General features: G+C 37.2%; 1 protein-coding gene across 1 annotated transcript; it reads right to left on the reverse strand.

The window, feature by feature from the left end:
• Positions 1–3,390: 3,390 nt before the first annotated feature.
• On the reverse strand, positions 3,391–20,721 carry LOC122751577 (neutrophil collagenase-like). The gene is made up of 10 exons (XM_043998676.1): positions 20,523–20,721; positions 18,564–18,808; positions 17,281–17,429; positions 17,067–17,192; positions 11,500–11,661; positions 10,787–10,904; positions 9,968–10,101; positions 7,423–7,582; positions 6,043–6,146; positions 3,391–5,380 (listed from the first exon to the last, which is right to left on the reverse strand). The coding sequence occupies exons 1-10, from the start codon at positions 20,643–20,645 to the stop codon at positions 5,277–5,279; spliced, it is 1,425 nt and encodes a 474-aa protein (XP_043854611.1). The 5' UTR covers positions 20,646–20,721; the 3' UTR covers positions 3,391–5,276.
• Positions 20,722–22,295: the final 1,574 nt, after the last annotated feature.

Below are 22,295 nucleotides of genomic sequence, written 5' to 3' on the forward strand. Positions count from 1 at the left end.
CTATTTTGCCCAATGATATGCCAATCAATTTGACAATCTAAATGAAATGGATGAATATCTGCAAAAAATAAAAGACCCAGATTAACAGAAGTAGAAATAAAAGTTACCCCATTTTAGAAAAAGAAATTGAACAAGCCAACAATGGACTTCCTAAGAAAAAAATCCCCAGAACAGATGGATTCACAAGAGAATTCCACCAAACTTTTAAAGAACTTTATAAATTATTTGAGAAAATAAGTGAAGAATGAGTTCTACCAAATTCCTTCTATGAGACAAATATGGTATTGATTCCCAAACCACAAAGAACCAAAACAGGGAATGAAAATTATAGACCAATATCACTAATGAATATTGATGCAAAAATTTTAAATTTTAAATAAAATAATTTTAAACAAAAAATTTTTGGATTGTCTTAGATCCTTGTATTGTTGATAATAATCAAGTCATTCACGGTTCTTCATCAAACAATATTGCTGTCTCTGTGTACAATGTTCTCTTGGTTCTGCTCACTTTACAATACATCATGTCATTCTAGGTAAATTAATATAATTCATACATGTCATTCCAGGTAAATTAAAACAACTCTGAGGTATCACCTCACAACTATCAGAGTAGCAAATATAACAAAAACAGAAAATATTGTATGTTGGAGGGGATGCGGGAAAGCTGGGACACCAATCCACTGTTGGTGGAGTTGTGAAAAGATCCAACCATTCTGGAGAGCAATTTGGAATTATGCCCAAAGGGCTATAGAACTCTGCATATCCTTTGATCCAGAAATACCACTGTTGGGCTAATATCCCAAAGACATCCCCCCAAAGAGAAAAAGACCTATTTGTACAAAAATATTTATAGCAGCTCTTTTTGTGGTGGCTAAGAATTAGAAATCAAAGGAATACCCATCAACTGGGGAATGGCTAAACAAACTGTGGTATATGATGGTGATGGAATATTATTGTGCTATAAGAAATGACAAGCAGGATGACTTCAGAAATGCCTTGAAAGATATATGAAATGATGTATAGTGAAGTGAGTAGAATCAAGAGAACATTGTACACAGACAGCAATATTGTTTGATGAAGAACTGTGAATGACTTAACTATTTTCAACATTACAATGATCCAAGACAATCCCAAGGGACTATTGATGAAGCATACTTTCCACCTCCAAAGAAAGAACTGATATTGATGAAACAGACTGAAGTATGCTATTTTTCACTTTCTTTCATTTTTTTCTTTTAATCAAGTTTTCTTGTACAAAATGACTAATATGGTAATGTTTTACATAATCTTACATGTAGAACCCATATCTGATTGTTTGCTTCCTCAGGGAGAGGCAAAGGGAGGGAGGGAAAGAGGGATAAAAATTGGAACCCAAAACTATACATAAAAATGTTTATTATATTAAAAAAGAATATCTATATATTACTGACAAAGTACAGCAACAACAGATAGAGAAATTCCACTAAAAATAACTGTGGGGGCAGCTAGGTGGTGCAGTGGATAAAGCACCAGCCCTGGATTCAGGAGGACCTGAGTTCAAATCCAGCCTCACACACTTGACACTTACTAGCTATGTGACCCTGGGCAAATCACTTAACCCTCATTGCCCCTCAAAAATATAATAATAATAATAAACAACTGTGGACAATATAAAATACTTGGGAGTATACCTGCCAAGGCAAACCCAGGAACTATATGATCAGAAGTATAAAATACTTTTCACACAAATAAAGTCAGATCTAAACAATTGGAAAAATATTAATTGCTCATGGGTGGGCTGAGCCAATATAATAAAAATGACAACCCCACCTAAGTTAATTTTTTATTTATTGCTATGCCAATCAAACTATCAAAAACTAATTTATAGATCTAGAAAAAAATAATGACAAAATTCATATGGAAAAACAAAAGCTCAAGGATATCATGAGAAACAATGAAAAAAATACGAAAGAAGGTGGTCTAATAGTACCAGATCTCAAACTGTATTATAAAGCGGTAATTATCAAAACAATTTGGTACTGGCTAAGAATTAGAGAGGTGGATCAGTGAAATAGAATACGTACAAATCATACTATAGTAAATGAGTATAGTAATCTAATATAAAGATCCAAGCTTTTGGAACAAAAACTCATTATTTGACAAAAAAAACTTCTGGGAAAACTAGAAAACAGTTTGGCAGAAACTAGGTTTAGACCAATATTTCATACTGCATAGTAAAATAAGGTCAAAATGGGTACATGATTGACACATAAAGAATAATACCCTAAGTAAATTAAGAGACTATGAAATCATTTATCTGTCAGATTTCTGGGCAGAGGAAGAATTTAGGGCCAAAGAAGATAAAGAAAAACAAAATGTAAAATAGATTTTTTTTGGATTATATAAAATTTAAAAATTTTTGCACAAACAAAACTAATGTAACTAAGAATACAAGGGAAGCAGAAAACTGGGGGAAAATTTTGAAACAAGTATCTCTGATAAAGGCCTCATTTCTCAAACATATAGAGAACTGAATCAAATTTATAAAAATAGAAGTCATTCCCCAATTGATAAATGGTCAAAGGATATGAACAGGCAGTTTTCAGACAAAGAAGTCAAAGCTATCTATAATCATATGAAAAAATGCTCTAGATCACTATTCATCAGAGAAATGCCAATTAAAACAACTCTGAAGCATCACTTCCCACCTATCAGAGTGGCAAATATAACAAAACATGCAAATATTATATGTTAGAGGGGATGTGGGAAAACTGGGACACCAATTCACTGTTGGTGGAGTTGTGAAAAGATCCAACCATTCTGGAGAGCAATTTGGAACTGTGCCCAAAGGGCTATAGAACTGTGCATATTCTTTGATCCAGAAATACCCCTGCTAGGTTTATATCCCAAAGACACTCCCCCAAAGAGAAAAAGACCTATTTGTACAAAAGTATTTATAGCACCTCTTTTTGTTGTGGCTAAAAATTGGAAAGCAAAGGAATGCCCATCAATTAGGGCATGGCTAAACAAGCTTTGGCATATGATGGTGATGGATTATTATTGTGCTATGAGAAATGACAAGCAGGATGATTTCAGAAAGGCCTAGAAAGACTTGTATGAACTGATATATACTGAATTGAGCAGAACCAAGAAAATATTGTGCACAGAAATAGAATTTTATTTGATGAAGAATTGTGAATGACAACTATTCTCAGCAATACAATGATCCAAGACAATCCCAAAGCACTATTGATGAAGCATTCTATCCACCTCCAGAGAAAGAATTGATATTGATTGAACACAGACTGAAGCATGCTATTTTCCACTTTCTTTCATTTTTTCTTTTATTTGTTTTTTTTGTTTGTTTACAAAATGCCTAATATGGTAAAGTTTTACATAATTGCACGTGTATAGCCCATATCTGATTGCTTGCCACCTCAGGGAGGGGTGAGAGGAGAGATAAAATTTGGAACTCAAAACTATAAATAAATATATTTATCATTTAAAAAAAATTTAAAAGCCATAGGTTGCCACCAGGGAAGGAGACTCAACTGAGCTCTGAAATCCCTTTCTGGGACAACATTCACATTGCTCATAATGAGTTCTCACAGCCTTACTTTTGGCATTTTCCTAAATCTAGACAACAGAAAGGATAACCAGATATCCTATAATTCTCATTAACCCAATAAGATCCCCTTAAATATTATGCTAATATTCTGATGAAAATACATATAAAATATAAATTAGTCATGATTTGAATCAATATTTGGTTTTGAAATCAATTTCAAATTTTGAATAGAAATAAAGAGAAAAACTAATAAATTGATCATTTACTCATTGAAAAACTCAGAAACATGAAATATATATGAAAAGATGGATGGTCAGAGATATTTAAAATTCTACTCAATCATCATTAATTTGAAACAGGTTAATTATTATATTCAAACAATTAAAATTAAAGAGTTGTGAGACATTTGAGGTTTGAACATTATTTCTAAATCCTAGATTACATGAGATAATGTTTTCAAAAAAAGAGTCAATAATAAATTCATGAGTTAAAGTGTAGTTTAATAAATTCAACCAACTTTTATTATACATTACTGTGTGCCTCAAAACATTCTGTTTATATAATAAATCCTTTTTGTACATCATGGGTGACTTCCTGAGAATTAGGACAAACAACAAAAGCAGCAACAATGAATACAACTAACTACAAGAAACACAGCAAGTTACAGTTAAAAGCATGGTAAAAAAGAAAAGGAAGAAGTGATTTGGATTTTCATTATAAGCCTTGGTTTTCCTTACAAACTAGGTTAGACCCTGTCCTCAAGATTTCATTTTTCCTCTGCCCTCAGCAATTTTTTTTCCTCACCAACTCTACCTAGATTTAAGGGAGTCATGAAAATCAACCCCCTTAATTGTGGAAGACTATACCAGGGAAAATGGCACTGAATCTCCCATGATGCCATGGGACCATGGCCATAACTTGCAACAACTTCCTCTCTCAAACAACACAGAGCACCAAGTGCCTGGGCATCAAGTCCAGAAAATCAATATATCAAGAACCTCTGATTTCCTCTGTGTAGGAACTTCTTGCTCTGGAGAAGATTTCATGTAATTTATAGCTTAGGGTCCTAGAGAGTTATTTAAAGCTCAGAAAGTATAAATTTGATTGTTCTTAGTCACATAGCTAATAAATACCAGAGCCAAGAATGGAACTTTTTGACTCAGCTAGTTTTTCTTTTTAATTCTTTTTTTTTTTCTTTTTGCAGGGCAATGAGGGTTAAGTGACTTGCCCAGGGTCACACAGCTAGTAAGTGTCATGTGTCTGAGGTTGGATTTGAACTCAGGTCCTCCTGAATCCAGGGCCAGTTCTTTATCCACTGCACCACCTACCTGCCCTGACTCAGCTCTTTTATATGTAAAAGGGATTTGTGGGTGTCAAGTATCTTAAGGATCAGATAATTATTTAGCAAAATGACAAAGAATGTGTATAAACAAGGACTCACTGGAGGACTATTCTGAGCAAGGATCACTTGTTAAAGAGTATGTGCCCTGATTACAATTGGGCCAGGATAGAAAAGTAATGATTAAATCTCATTCCTTACAATTGAAATTTGAACTTATTTTACTAACATGCACAATAACTGGAAAGATGGCAGAGGACAATAACAATAGTTGACAAAAGTGTGAAAAAACCCTTAAATATTGGATCTTAACTGACAGATTTTTAAAAAAACATTTGTTGATACCACTAAAAGACACCTTATTTCTGGTTTACATTTTACTCATATCCTATCTACAGTTTAACAAGCGGTTGCTTCTTCCAATAGCAACAATTCTTTTAGTACGGAGATCAAATTTATAGTATGTTGGTCCACTAAAGAAGTAGAAATAGTCTAGGGGAAAAGAAAAGAAATCAATTAGTTTGTTACCTTAAAGATGTATTTGAACTTTTCAATTGAAGGAAAATATAATGCTTGTTTCCAGACTGACTTTTCTTAATGTTATGTCTTTTTTCTGGACCTGTGATTTCATTGATGCAGGGAACAATAAGTGAAGAAACTCCCTCTGCCAGTGTAGACTGACAAATCCCTGTTAACTTACAACCTTAATGCCTAATTCACTGAGAAGTTAATGTGACTTGCTCCTGGTCACAGAGCTAGTATGTGTCAAAGGCAAGATTTGAACACAGGGATTCTAGACTCCATGACTGACTATCGTTTTTTTTCTTAAATTTTATTTTATTAACTATTTCCTTATTATGTGGGGTTTTTGTTTGTTTGTGGGGCAATGAGGGTTAAGTGACTTGCCCAGGGTCACACAGCTAGTAAGTGTCAAGTGAATGAGGTCGGATTTGAACTCAGGTCCTCCTGAATCCAAGGCCTGTGCTTTATCCACTGCACCACCTAGCTGCCCCCCATGACTGACTATCATACACTATACTGTCTGTTTTGCCTCTGAGGGCTTTGGTTTAGACCCATCTTCACAGGGCCTTTCAAAGTTATTTCTAAAAATAAAATTTTTTAAATGCTCTCATAAAATTGGAATTTCTACTTACTATTTTTCTGGAAAACAGCATCCACAGTGTTTGTCAATCCTTGAAATTTATCTGCTATATTTTTAGGATAACCAGGATCCATGGCATGTCTTTGATTGTCATATCTGATAAAAATAGGTATAGTTTTATTAGAAGAAGTAGCTCATGTTTAAAATATATTTTATACTTTTCAAAGTACATTTTCTTATTTGTTCCTCACAAGTATCATGAAAGATAAATGGAATTTATACCCATTTTATAGATGAGAAAATAGATCTACAGAGTGCCAAAGTGACTTGTCCAAGATGCAGTAGTCACTGGTAGAATCAGCACTAGAACCCTAGCCTCCTGGTGTCAGTGTTATTTCTAAAGTAAGAAATCTTATGGTATGCAGGGTCATTAGTATACCTGCACAAAACATTGCATGAGCACAAGAGTGTTTTATGTTTAGTGCAACACTGGTGATGCTAGCTACTCATGGTCACCAAATTCTCTGGACCATCTGCAAAATATTTGCTTCGAAAGGCCAGAATTGAATCCCTGAAAAAAAGAACACTTGCTTTGCATTACTCTTCCTTCCCAGCATACCACAGTGTTTCAGCCTTGCCTGATGTGTTCTCTTCTTGTAGAGAAGCCACCATTCCATTATTTGAAAGAGGAATTTGTTTAAAAAATAAAGGCATTTTCACAGACCCTAGCTTTACAAGGACAATATATAAATTATTAAAAGAGCACCAACACAAAAGCCAGGACACAAGTGATGTGGCACTTTATTATTTTGATAGCGCCATTAAGTCATTGATCTGGCCACTCCCTCCATGAGTACAGGTCAGAGCCCCTCCATTTCATTTCATCCTTTGTAGTAATCCATGTCACTAGTAATATATTTCACACCATTTTTTCACGCAAATCATCCTTGTTAACATACTGTTATAGCCTCCTTAGAATTACACTTAGAACCAGAAGGGACCTTAAAGGTGATCTAATCCAGTCCCCAAATTTTACACGTAAAGAAAATTAGGTCCAGAGAGGTAAAATGGGGCCAAAGTTACATGACCAATAAGTGGCAGATCTTGGACTTCAATCCAAATACTTTGATTCCATAGTCACAATTCCTCATCATGTTTCTCCTTTATGTTGTTTTTCATTTTGAATATTCTGACATGGATATTTCATAACTTCCAACTATATATTACAGCACCAGGAGAATATTAGTGTTGAAGAGATGGCCTTTTGTCTCAAATGATCCCCAAATAACTATGGAACCCTGAACAACCCCCTCATTTTCTTTCAGAAAACTGGACCATTTTGTTTTTCATGTTGTCAAAATGGAGCAAGGATAATTACTTCTCATCTCAAAGACAGATTTCAACTTCTAGATAAGGAAACATGGACCCTTACCTCCAGTATTGGTTCTTTACAAAGAAGTATGTTTTTTTGTAGTCACTATATGAAACAGCTGCATCAATGGCTTGAACGGTTCTCGGGAAGCCAAAGTTAGAGATATCTTGGGGGAAACCAGACCTGATTTCATAGCCATGTAGAGTCCAGTATTGGTTACCTATTAATAGTAATGGGGAACCATTATGTACAACTCTTCAATTTCTCTGACAGTTTCTATCACAATTATCTCATTGCAAATCATTATAAAAATGAAATTAGAGCAAATGTTGTTTTAGGTGTTTTTTTTTTTTAATAATCAAAGGTATGCCATACTGCTAAGTTACAGTTAATTATACCTCCTATCAATTGCACTATGAAAGCCAAATTACTTAGCTTGGTCCTCAGTGATTTGGCCCCTACTTACCACATATTGGACATGTGGAAATAATTTCCCTTCTATCCTCTCTGCTTCAACCAAGCATACCTACTGAACAAACAGTAATTCCTCTGGAGAGTAATTTGGAACTCTGCCCAAAAAGGCTATAGAACTGTGCATACCCTTTGATTTAGAAATAGCACTGCTAGGTTTATATTCAAAAGACACCCCCGCAAAAGAAAAATACCTATTCGTACAAAAGTATTTATAGCAAAACTATTCCCATTACAGGCTCTCCATTCACACTGTTTTCTCTGCTGAGGATGCCTTCCTCTCTGCTCTTTTTAATTTCAAAGTCATAGCCTTCCTTCCAGCTCTAGCAAAAGAGATGCCCTGCCCCATGTAAATTCCTACAGATTTTATTGCCTTTACTATTTGGCACTTAGTCTGGACTTATTTGTTAAATTGCTACTTAGCTTTTGTGATATATGGTTTATCTAGTGAGACTGTAAGTTCTTTGAGGAGAGAGGTAAGGTTTTATCCTCATCACTACCCCAACACCCTCCCCCATCCCCACAACACACACACACACACACACACAGAGAATTTAGCACAGTGCCTTCATTTAGTAGGAATCCAAGGAATACTTTTCAGAGGTGGTGACATCAATTCATTGTCTTGCTAATGCCTATAAAAGAACTTTTGTTTTTTGTGAGAGACATCCCAGGGGTAGACACCCAGCAAGAAGAAATTAGATTTTCCTTTCTTGTACTCTCAGCATTATATCCAACTGACCTTTTGTCTGCTAATCTGGTGTTGGACATGTGGAAATGTGGTGAAGCTGATGGTTATCTCCAATGTCAACTTCCCATTTGTAGGCTCTATACAATCTCCTATTATCCTCGGGAAAAACCCTAAGCCAAATATGTACAACTTCCTTAGCCCCAACTTTGAAACAGCACAGTATAGTAGGTAAAGTGCTGTCCTCAGAATTGAGAAGATGTGGGTTCCAATCCTGACCTGACATAAACTGGTTGTATGACCAAGGGCAAATCACGTAACCCCTTAGTGTCCCCATTTAGCTCTTTATGACTCTAAATTCCAGATGAGTTGCCAATCTCCATCAGTATAGGAAGTTTTCATACTAGGTAGTCTCCATACTCATGAAAATCACAGAGCTGAACCCAAAATTCTAGGTATTAATATATAGTGAGGCATTGTACTACTTTGAAAAAGTAATATTAGGGTAATAATTAGATACTTAATGAGAAGAAATGATATGCACTTCAATTATGAGGATATTTCAGGTAAATAATACAGAATCATATTCTCCATTTGAGTTTGTATAGTTTCATCCTAACTAGATTTTTAAAAAATTGTTCAATACCCCACTGTGAAATTGTATAACTTTTCTCATCACATTCATGTAAATGGTAAACAGCTTTGTACCAGGCAAAAGTTGAGGCATCTAAGCGGCACAGTAGATAGAGTACCAGGCCTGGAGTCAGGAAGATTCTTCTTTCTGAGTTTAAATCTGGCCTGAGACACTTACTAGATCTGTGACCCTGGGAAAGTCATTTAACTCTGTTTACTTCATTTTCCTTATCTGTAAAATGAGTTGGAGAAAGAAATGGCAAATTATTCCAGTATCTCTGCCAAGAAAATCCCAGATGAAGATTTGGGCATTCCTGGAAAATGAACAGCAACAGTTCAGTTCAATATCTTCATCCTTTCATTGTGCCATTACTCTACTCAGGTACCCACCCAGTGAGCTCATATTCATTTAGCTGATGAGAGCTTCACACTATGGCACCTTTAAGGGCAGGAAAGCACACCATACTAGATTTGGGATTTCATTGATAAAAAGAATTTCCAGATAAAAAAATATGCTCTACTAGTGCAGATTGGCACCTGTGCTGCAACTTATAGTCTTAGATAGTTGCCTAGAACACTGATGCATTAAGGGAGATATCCAAGGCCATGCAACCGGTATGTGTCAGAAGTATGCTACTAAAACAAATAATAATAATAATAATAACTTCTTTAATTAAATTTCTTATTCTAAGATCTAAAGTGACAGATTCCTTATATGGAAATATGGTAAAGGACAATAAATGGTAACTGAGATCAGCTCATGTCTCTCTCTGGCCAGGACTAGGGTAAGAAGAACAATCCAGGTACGGTTACCTTTAAATAGAAAAACTAAATCATTTTCAACATCCTCATAAGCAGCTTGTATCCCAGATGGTAATGATGGCCAGAATAAGGAAATTGTATGGAGTTCAGGCCTTGGTAGTTGGGGGTGCTTTCGCCAAAAATACCTAATCAGAATTATAAAAAAAAAAATAAATTAAATTAAGGTTGGCAATAACAGTGTCTCTTACAATAAGTGAACTAAGATGGATGAAATGAAGTCCTTTCTGGTTGTGTCTTAGAAAAGGAATGATTTACCAAAATCATAGAATGAAACTGATTTAAGAAATCATGTTGCCCCAAATCCTACTCTTCTAAAATATCTGTAATTGTTCTCTTTTTATCTATAGCAGAGGTTAGCAGAGGTTGGCAGACTATGGCTCATGGGTCAAATATGGCCCTCTTCCTATTTTTATATAGCCTGTGAAATAAGGATGGTTTTTATACTTTAAAATGTATTATAGTTCTTAGTTTCCAGGGGGTCATACGAATGAATTACAAACCAACCAACTAAAAGGAATAGAATAAAAAGGAAAAGCAGAAAATTAGTTTATGAGTTAAACCCAATCACTTATTTTTATTTTGTTTTCTTTTATTTTGTGAGACAATTGGGGTTAAGTGACTTGCCCAGAGTCACACAGCTACTAAGTGTCAAGTGCCTGAGGCTGGATTTGAACTCAGGTCCTCCTGAATCCAGGGCCAGTGCTCTATCTACTGCATCACCTAGCTGCTCCCCAATCACTTATTTTTAAACTGTCTTAGGATACATCTATAAAAGAGGAAGTTAAGGGAAGTATCGGTGCAGCTTTATACTTGTCTTTAAAGGCTATGAGTTCTCCACGGAGAGTGGTGATTGCATCAAAAGTCAATTGTGGGTCACAGGTTCCTGGTGTTGTGGGTCCAGTAGGGTTGATAGGATTACTTGAACGACCTTAAAGACAATATTTAAAGAGGCAAGATTTTTAAAAATGAAGGGTTACAAGACTATTGTGATGCTTCTTGAGGTGATCTAAGAGGGAAGGCCCTAGCGGGAAGTTGCTGGGGAGACAAGGAAAAGTCCTCCAGGAGAGATATGATTTGTCCAGTCTTAGTGGGTAGAATTTCTTCTATACCTCAATACAATTCAATTTATCATATACTCCTTGAAGGCTTTTGATGTACCTGGTCATTAGGCCATCCCACAGATCCAATATGCTATATCCTTTTGTGGGAGGGAGAAGGAGATTACAGCTGAAGCCAGTGGTTTTGCCAAAGAAGAAACTCTCTTCCTACCTGTACAGTGGCTCTTATAGTAATTGCTAGAAGAGTATTAGTTGAGGCATTTTAAAATAAAAATAAAACAAGCTTCTTGGTATCAGCAACTTACCAGTGCTAAAAGAAGCTGACTTATAGAGATAATCTTTAAGAAGGTAAAAGATAAGTTCTTCAGAGCCTATGTAGGCCAATTACTGGGGTCTTCCAGACACAAAAATGAGCTGAATCTCTAAACCAGTCACTAAGAATTCACAGAAGAGAATTCTGCTTACCATAGAGAAACTGAATTCCATTAATGTCATCCTGAGGTAGGGCATAAGTGCTGGGTTCAGAGAAGGAATAGGTGGGGAACATCAAGGCACCAGGATCAGTGGAATGAGAAAGGCCCAATGAATGGCCAAATTCATGAGCAGCAACAAGGAATAAATTGTAACCTGAAACAAGAGTATGGTCATAACTTTTCCCTGTATCCAAGACTATAGGAATCATCATTAAAGGTGCTGGCGTGTCCAAACCAGAAATGCCTGAAGACTCCTCCTCCAACCCTATATTTAAGAGCTTATTCACACAGAGAACCAAGTAGTGGGAAGTATCTTGATCCAGGCATTCTTTACAAGATTTGGGAATTATCTGGTGCATTTTCCTCATGGAATGTTTTAAAAATTAACTCCCTAATTAACATGAGAAAAATGCAGTAGCAGAAACATGACATGATTTGCCTAGGATCACAAGGTAGTTAGTGGCAGATCTAAGACTTGAAATCAAATCTTCTGACTCCCAGTTCAATGTTCTTTCCGTTATACTTCACTCAGTCTTCTTGTTCCCTTTAGTTTTTTCTCTTCTCTTTGGTCTTCTATATCCCCAATTCTCATTAGTATAGTCATGGCCAACTTGAGGATATGAATGAGAATGTATCCAAGGTATGCACAGAGGATCAAAGGAAACATTCATTTTGCATTTAGTCATATGTTATCCTGCATTGTTTTGTGCGTATTTCTTTTCAGACTTTCCATGTAAAGTTCTTTGAAAACCTAGTTTCTCAAACAAGACACTCCATCTCCTAACTTAGGGCACATTTACTGACTATTTCCCATGCCTGGAACTCTCTTTCTCCTCATCTCTGCCTCTTGGCTTCCTTCAATTCCCAGTTAAATCCCAACTTCTAGAGGAAACCTTTCCCCATTTCACTTAATTCTAGTGCCTTCCCTCTATTGAGTATCTCCAATTTATGTTGTGTATAGTTTGTTTATAGATAGCTCTTTCCATGTGTCCCCCATTAAACAGAGATCTCCTTGAGAGTACCTTTACCTTTCTTCTTATCCCCAGGGTTTAACATAGTTCCTGGCACAGAGTAGGAATTAAATAAATGTTTATTGACTGATTGATGTAGGGGCCAAATTTAAGATGGGGAAAGTTAATTGGGTGGCTCACCATAGTATTGGGGTTCAGAAAATAATGAGGGACCTCTAGGTCCAAAGCTTCCTCTCTTCCAGACTTCCTTTTTTAGTTATTTCTCCCAGGCTAATAAGAAAGGAGATTAACAGCCTCTTTTCCACAAACAAATCAGGTTTTATTAATGGGAATAAAATCTATAACAAAGGTGAAGTTAATAAAGCCAGGGACAAGGGAATAAGGGAAGAAAAAAATGGATAAGCTCCCTGGCTCTAGGAAAGACTGACTCAATCCCCAAACTTGCTTCCAGCTCAGCTAATTAGAAGAGCTGGCCTCGTTTCTATTAACTCACCACCTGGGGTCCATAGTTTCTATGGGAGTCAGCTGTGCAGCCCCACTCTCGGAAGCTCACCAACAGAAAAGCAAGCTCCCAGTCTCAGTGTTCTCTTTTCTACCTTTTCTCTCCCTTCCCCAAAGGGGAGGTTCTTCAAGCTGGATGGCTGAGAGAGTGGTCCCCATGCTGACGTCAGCAGTATATGTTACTCAGGGCAGGCCAGGTGTGGCCTATAGCTAATCATCCCAAGTAGGTACTTAGTTGGCTTCTCAAACAATACTAAAACAATCAGGTGGGACCCCTGGGCATCTGCGAAATTCCATTATTTTATCACACTGACTCAATGTAAGCTCTTATTATTATGTAAGTTTTCTACTACAGACAAAATGGTCTGCTGGTTTTCCTCAGAAAATGCCTTTTTGAATTCCTGCCCTGTACCTGTAAGGAATACCTGGAATTTTCAGTTTATTTAAATTTTATCCCTCTTTCAAAGTTCATCTCAAATATAATCTCCTCTATGATGTCTTCATATTTCTCCCCCCCACCATTTTCACCAGCTTATGACAGCTATTCTATCCCTCTATACTTCTACAGCATTTATAGTATTTCTCAATCTTCCAATCCATCCAATACACAGTTGTCAAATTAATATTCCCACAACACCGATCAGACCATGTTTTTATCCCTATTAAAATATTTCATAGCTCTCTTGCTACTGGGCTGAAATGTAAAATTCTTGGCTTGGAATTCAACAGTTAGTTATCAATTTAATTTCCACACTAATTTTATATGCCTCATTTTCATATATTTCCCATCCAATCACATCGGTGTCATTGTTGGTCCATGCCTGACATTCCATTTCCATCTTCCATAGCTTTGCACAGGTTGCCTCCCAATTATAAATTCAACTCTCCTCATTTTTGTTTCAGTCTCCCAAGTTTCTTTCAAAGCATGGCTGAGGTGCCACCTCTTATTAAAGACCCTTCCTTAGCCCTGACAGGTTGTAAGTATACTCTCTTTCTTGAAATTCTTTATCATCAATCATAGATCTAGAACTAGAGGGTTCTCAATGGCACCTAATTCTATCCCCTCACTTTATAGTAAGAGAACTGTAGTCCAGGAGATTGTGACTTCCCCACGGTCACACAGGTTATAAGAATCAGAGGCAGAATTTGAACCCAAAGTCTTCTGATTGGAAAGTTATTGTTCTTTCCACTATACCATGTTCCCTCCTATACTTTGGGCTTACTTATTTGCATATTACCCTGGTAAAATATAAGGTCCTTGAAAGCAAGGGCTACTTTGTTTTTTAACTTTGTATCTCTGGGGTCTAGCACAGTTCTACACATTTTTAGATCATTTATAATTTCATCAGTATCAGGAACTCATACGATGGAAATGCCTTCCACTATTGCAGATCAGCAATTTATTTATACTTCTATCTATATCTACATCTATACAATCTCTCTCCCTATCTATCTATCTATCTATCTATCTATCTATCTATCTATCTATCTATCTATCTCTATCATCTATTTAGTCTCAGAGAGTCTCCCTGGGCACTAGAGGACAAGTGACTTTTCCATGGTTATTTAACAAGTGTGTGTCAGAGGCTGGATTTTCATATAGGCTTTTCTGATTTCAAGGCTATTTCACTTCCTTCTTCAGTAAACTCTACTGCCTCCCTATTACCTCCAGGATCAAATATAAAATCTCCTGTTTGTCTTTTTTTTTTTTTTTTTAGTGAGGCAATTGGGGTTAAGTGACTTGCCCAGTGTCACACAGCCAGTAAGTGTTAAGTGTCTGAGGCCAGATTTGAACTCAGGTACTCCTGACTCCAAGGCCGGTGCTCTATCCACTGCGCCATCTAGCTGCCCCCTGTTTGTCTTTTCAATCCCCACAGCCTGGCTCCTTCCTACCTTTCCAGTCTTATACTTGATTCTGCCATACTCTCCATTTCAGCAACACTGGACATTCTATCTTCCAATGCTGTGCCTTTTCCTTGGCTATCCTCAATGCAAGGATTACTTTTCCTTCCCACTGGCTTCGCTGGCCTCTTTCAAGACTCAGCATTACTCCTATCTTCTGTAGGAGACCTTCCCTCCATCTTCAGTCCACCCCAACAGCTGATACTCCCTTCCTTCTGACATTACTTCCACTTAAACTATTCACATCTTGGTTGTACATAGTTATAGGCATATTGTCTCCCCCATTAGAATGTAAGCTCCTTGAGGACAGACATTGTTTTTAGCCTTTCTTTGTATCCCTAGCACTTTGCATAATGCTTCTCATATAGTGGATACCAAATAAGTGCTTGTTAACTGACTGACTATGCCACAGTGTCTTTCCCAAAACAGTCAGGTAAACTAGTTAGGTAAACTTTGCACTCAGCAAGGACTTGGTAAAAGTCTGCCAAATTGAATTATTGAATTGATATCCCTGGAACTGACTTCCATCATACCTCTATGTCCCCTCAGGAGGCATATATGCCTAGGGAGAAATATAAGAGCCTTTTTATTATAGTCCTGCTTTCTCAAAGTCAGAGATTTATTGGATAGGGACATATTCGGGCCATTTGTTTTGGCCTACCCATTAAGTCTTTCACCACAATAAATTTATTTGGTGCTTAATGAATGTTTACTGAATTTGGTTAAATTAAATGAGATAAGAGTGAGAGAGAATATTTAGACTTGGGCATAAATGAAACAATTAGATATTTTCTAAATTGAGACTATTTCTAAATGCTTTGCATTTTGGGGTACCAGAAACTGAGTGGTGTAGTATCATGGAAAAAGTACTCACTGCAATGGGTCTGAATCCTGCCTCCATTAGTTTCTACCTGTGTGGGCTTCAAGAAGGCACTTCCTTTCTCTGAGTCTCAGTTTCTTCACCAATAAAATGAAGGAGTTGGGCTAGATGACCTTTGGTGCCCTTCCAAGCTCTCTACCTATGATCTTAACACAAGTTGATTTTAAGAGGAAAAGGCCACAGAGACACAGAGGTCTCTTCCAGCTTTAAATGCTATGACCTCTGATCCTATGAGCCATTACAGAAACCCCCAAATCCTATGATATTTAAAGAAATAAATATACAATGAATTATTAGGTCAATTATATAACAGAATTCTTTAGTTTAAATTTGTTCAAAAAATGTTCAATTAGCATGTTTTAAGAACCTACTATGGGAGCAGCTAGGTGGTTCAGTGGATAGAGCATTGGCCCTGGATTCAGGAAGATCTGAGTTCAAATTTGGCCTCAGACACTTGACACTTACTAGCCGTGTGACCCTGGGCAAGTCACCTAACCTTCATTGCCCTGCAACAAACAAACAAAACTTTCTATGGTTGCAAAAAGGTATGGAGAAGTTGTAATCTGTAAGGATGGAAAAAGTATCCACATTGATGGTTTACACAGACCGCTGAAGTACTGGATTCAATCTAATAAGCATATAGTAAGCACTTTTTATGTGACAGGAGCCCTGTGTGTGTGTGTGTGTGTGTGTGTGTGTGTGTGTGTGTGTGTGTGTGTGTGTGTGTGTGTAAAGGGATGAGAATGGGGTGGATGAAGATAGCTAAGACACAACGCAGGTTTTTCCTTTAATGTCTTCACACAGTAAAAATCAAATGAGATTCTGGGCTACAATTATGCAAAAACTAACAGAAAGAGATTAGAAAACTAACAATTGGTTGGGGTCTAAGAGAATTATGTTGCTAGTAGTTTGAGCCATCCAGTTCAACCCCTTAATTTTACAGATGAGGAAATGAGGGCTCAAAGTGGTTAAGACTTATTCAAGTTCACACAGCTACTAAGTAAGATTTGAACCTAGGTCTTCTGACACCAGAGACTCATTCTACTTTAATTTTCTGGAAAAGAGATGTTAAGAGAACTTTGTGGGGGGGAGGGAATGGATAAAGCACCAGCCCTCTGGCCTCAAATACTTGACACTTACTAGCTGTGTGACCCTAGGCAAATCACTTACCCTCATTGCAGAGAGAGAGAGAGAGAGAGAGAGAGAGAGAGAGAGAGAGAGAGAGAGAGAGAGAGAGAGAGAGAGAACTGTGGAAAAAAGCATTCTCTAAAGTTTTAATTTAGAAACTCTGTTTTTGTAACTTACCCCTGGAGCTCATAGTCCAAGTTTCATCTTCATCAAAATGAGCATCTCCTCCAATTCCCTGGCCTGGTTGATATGCATGTGCAAGGACTCCATTCTCACCATCAAAGGGTGAGTTGTCACCATGACCTATAATCAAAGCAAAGTCAATGCTGAGCCTTCAATGTTCTCAGATTGGCCAAAGAGGCTAAATTTAGCACAAGGAGCTTGATATTACCTCTCCTGGCAAAAGAGATCTTTATGTCGGCTTCACCATTATTGATCCTGGTGAACTTCAGAGGTGATGGACCACTCCAGATGTTTATGGCTTTTGCAATTGCTGAATCCACATCAGCTTTTGCCATATCTGTTGTGTAGGTTATAATGCTTTTAAATGAAAGGGATGGGTAAGAGACTCATCAACATTAATCACATTAAGCATTAATCACATTGTCATTTGTTTTAGAGTTAGCTGGGTACTTGTTTTATGCTCTTTCTTAAATAAAAGTTCCTTGTGGGTGGGGTCATAGAATCAGAGATCTGTGTCTAAAAGAGAGGGCAGCTAGAGGGCGCAATAGATAGAGTGTCAGGCCTGGAGTCAGGGAGACTCATCTTCCTAAATTAAAATCTGGCTTAAGCCACTTATTAGCTGCGTGACCCTGAGCAAATCACTTAACCCTGTTTGCCTCAGTTTCCTCATCTGTAAAATGAAGCAGAGAAGGAAATGACAAACAACTCCAGGATCTTTACCAAGAAAACCCCAAATGAGGTCACAAAGAGCCAGACACGTTTGAAACAACTGAACAACAAAAAGCAGAAGTAGACCATAGAGATCATCTAGTTGAACCCCTCATTTTACAGACAAGAAAACTATGATCTAGTGACATTAAGTAACTTGCCACAGGTAGGAAGTATCAGAGATGGGATTGGAACTCAGGTCTTGAGACTCCACATTTGGTGTCCTGTGTAGTATATCATGCGACAATGCATGGTTCATCATTGTATCCCTGATATCTGTTATACATTCATTGCATGCATTGTTCTCAATACATGTTTATTATTTTTGTGAAAGCTGTTAGGTAGTTAATGTCTCACATGATTTTTCCTTTCTGTTTTTGGAATAACTGGTATATTATATTTTCCACCACTCTTTGGGAGAATGAGACAGTGAGAGAGAAATGTAGAAGTAGGTGCCGAACCAAAAGGAGAAATGTCCTATTTTGCCCATAAGGTGACAGAGTGGGAAAGAGGAAATGATAATATGACTGATTTAGCCATTCGAACATGGTGAGTGTTTAGTGAATTAAATAAATTTGAACTAGATGTTGCCCAGTAATGACTAAGCCTTTTCTTGGTGGCAAATTATTTAGATGCATGGAGAGATACCTTTATGCTATCAAAGTACTACTAAGTTCACTGGAGAATTGATTCATTAACTAACAGGTTTGGGGGAGAAGGGAATCTATATAACTTGTCATTTACTCCTTGTATGCTATCATGCTTGAATACAGGAAACCTTACCTGTACGTAATCTCATTCTTTTGCCACTTTGGATTTCCTTCAGTCAGCTTATATTCAGACACATCAGGAACCCCGCATCGGGGAATTTCCATAATTTCCATAGTTTCCTCATCTGGTTGTCCAGTCTCCTCCAATCCAAAGAATTTCTGCATTTCTTTAAGCTTCTTAACCAACTGAGTACTATTCTTGTGCCGTTTTATTTTACTTCCACTTTTTGGCATATCATAAAAGTTTTCCAGATAACTCTGGTCAAAGACAAATGTAAGAAACCTTGTGTGAAATCTCTCTGTACAATTCACATTATTTTCTGAATTATTATTATGCCAAACCCAGTGTAGAGAACTCAGGATAACCTCCACCTTCATATGAGCTGTGCTTTATGTGAATGTGAGAAAAGCTACACAGAATATTACTCTTTCTATAGAACTTGAGCCAAAATACATACTTCTTGGAGGGCAAATCCAGAGGACTAACAAACATGACCTATGTATAGGATTTGGCTATAAAATCATTTGACCAGCGTTTTAACAAACAGACCCAACCGTCCACATCCAAATAAGTGTTGAAACTTTCAAAGGCGGCACTTTGGAAGTCTATACACTTAATCTAAGGAGAGTAATAACATTTCTTGGTGGGGTACATTGTGGGTATCTAATAGATAATTAACAATCAAGAACAAAAAATACCTAATAAAAACTATTTATCTGTTATTGGAACCTTAACCAGAATAGGATAAAGTTGAATTTTCACTAGGACCCTCGATGGACAAGAGCATACTTCTCCACTGAGAGATCATCCCTCCATACTTTTCTCCATGCCAATTGCCATCTTGGACTTTACCTTCCAGTCCTACACAAGCATCATTGGAGCTGGTCTGAAGAAAACACTTTGCTTGCCTTCCACCATCCCTTTAGGTAGTGTTCTCTTCCTATTGTGTCATAGTGTTCCTGCTCCTCTGTGGGTTTATCCCCCTGCTTTCACATCAACTAAACTTCCTCTGCCATTTCAGTTACTTAGGGCTCTATGCAATATTGTTTATAGAAAAATATTTTTGGAATATTAAAGAGAAACAATGATATTATCACCAAACATGCTGAGTGCTTGTAGCAGTTTCATTAAGTCCTTTTTTGTTATCATGTTAAGCTTTCATTCCGTGAAACAATGGAAAAAAATCCCTTAGGTCTGATTTTCTATTGACTCCTATGGTTCATAAATAGCCCCCAAATCTGTTGAATAGACATGCTGATTCCACTCTCAGGATCCACTGAATTGATTTTTCCTTGTTCTATTTTCCTGGCTCTAGTATTCCTTCTGTCCTTGCAATGCATGGCTACCAATGAATTCTGTGAATGGAAAACCAGTTAACAATAATAACATGTAGCATTATATAGCTCTTTCCTTATAATGACACTGTGAAGGAGGTAGTGCATGTGGTTCATTTTACAGAGGAGGAAACTGAGGTTCACAGCAGTCAAATGACTTTCCAAAGATCACAGAGCCAGTAAATAAGGGAACCACAACTCAAACCTAGGTCTTCTGGCTTCCAGGACACCATAGCCCCCTTCTGTGAATATGTGGGCATGGGAGGGTGGGTTGTGGGAGGAGATGAGAAATTCTAATTTAGATACAAGGATTCTCATGGCATCAGTTATGAAAATATTTCATTCTAAAAATTTCACTGTAAGTACTTGAGCAACGCATTTTTATCAATACTGAAGGCATAGCTCATTATCATTTTCTGTCCTCTGAAAGCGAAGAAACAATGTTCACCATCTTTAAGTCTTCTAAATCACTGGATCGGGAAGTTGAACCTAAACTCAATTATGGAGAGAACAGTCCCATCCCAAACATTTACATTAGGACATTGCGATTAAGAAGAGAAGCAACATCTACTTCCTAAGAACCAAAAAAAAAAAAAAAAAAAGCCACCATGGTAGGTCATTCCTGACCAGTATTTACCTGAACAATTTCCATTTTTTTCTCCTCAAGGCTTTTAGGAGATACAGGAAAAGTACCTGAGAGTTGTGTGTGAAGTAAGAGGAGAGACAGAAGGGCCTTTTTCATATTTGGCGTGACTTCCATTCCTTTCTCCCAGCAAAACTCCGTTCCTCACTAGGGAAATCAGGCTTCTGAGTGAGGACCTCCTCTGCTGACTCCTGTGGGGCTCATACCCTCCTTTGTCAACTTTTAAAAGTTCTCTTTATAGACTTGATAAAGCAATGCCCAAGATGATGGTTTCTACAGAAATAGTGAAGCAATCCCAGCTTGTTACAATATCAATTTTGTAATTTTATTCTGTGATTTATCACAAGAAAGGAACAAAAAAGGCTTTCAACAGAGAGAAGAGATTGTCTTGTTCTTTACTTCCTGGATTTTTCTACAGCTTTGTCACTGAGATGTTCATCTCAGCAAAATTAAGCATGAAAGAGAAATCTACATAGGGGCAGGAAACAATGCTGGCAATTTTTAGACAAAGAGTAAAGGTTTCCTCCTGTATATATATATATGATCCTGTGACAGGAAGGCCATGCTTGTGTACAACCTTCCTGTAATGTAGACCCCTTGGCTTTGCCTGCCTCCTTGTACACGAAAAGATTTTGGCTCAAGACCATGAAGATAGAAGTTGGATACTGGGGGAAGTGAAAAGAGAATTTTTTCAATGATGGAATCAATAATGTATAGTGATGAGAGAAAAGATTAGAAGGGCCCAAAGGAATTAATCTCTAAAAGTAGAATTTCAAGTACTTTAAAGGTAAGGAGGGTTATAAGATCATAGATTTATAGTTGCTAAAGGTCATTTCATCCAACCCCTTCATTTTGCAGATAAAGAAACTGAGATCAAAGAAGGTTAACTGATCCTTAAACCATGCTTTCTCTTCCTAGGTAAGTTAATTCACTCAATCTTGGGACTCCATTTCTCCAGGGGCTGTACTAAGCCAATTAGGGGATAGACACCTGAAAACTCACCTAACCTACTATATGTAGCTGCGTTAGGCCATGCTTCTTATCCTGTCTGGTCATCTATCAGAATTCCTGGGCCTATACAGTACTGAAACATAGCCCACTGCCTTGCTGTCAAACTCAAGGCCCACATGCCTCTCCAACTCTTGTCCTTACTCTAGGAAAAATATTTAAATTGACTCTATCACAGCGGCTAGAAAGATTATCCAGATGAAAATGCCCTTGTTGGGTCAACAGTACTCCTTCAATTATTTCCTTCATTAGAATATAAACTCCTTGAGAGGAATGGCTGTCTCATTTGCTTGCCCTGGGCATAGCAAAGTGCCTGGCATATAGTAGGTTGTATTGATTGATTGGTTAATTGGTTGGTTACCCATGGTCCCAGAAAATCCCAAATCCAGTGTTCTTTCCACTGTACCACACCCCACATAGTTTTGGTTAGGGAAGAGTTTGGGCAGTACTCTTCAAATTATAGTCCATAAACAGAGGCCTGGTCTATAGATAGATAGATAGATAGATAGATAGATAGATAGATAGATAGATAGATAGATAGATAGATAGATGGATGAATGATTGATAGAGTCAGCTCCTATATCCTTCCAGAGTGCCTACCATGAGTCTTCTCCATAGCAGATAGTCAATAAATATTTATTGAATATATTTTGCTGTTATCTAATTAGTTTGGGAGAAGACTTCAGGTCCTTAATAATATTTGTTGGGAAATTATTGGCCAACCTCAAGAGCTTTAACTTGGACCAGATTAGTTGGGCA

The sequence above is a fragment of the Dromiciops gliroides genome, chromosome 3 (genome assembly GCF_019393635.1).
Source record: "Dromiciops gliroides isolate mDroGli1 chromosome 3, mDroGli1.pri, whole genome shotgun sequence".
Taxonomy (NCBI): domain Eukaryota; kingdom Metazoa; phylum Chordata; class Mammalia; order Microbiotheria; family Microbiotheriidae; genus Dromiciops; species Dromiciops gliroides.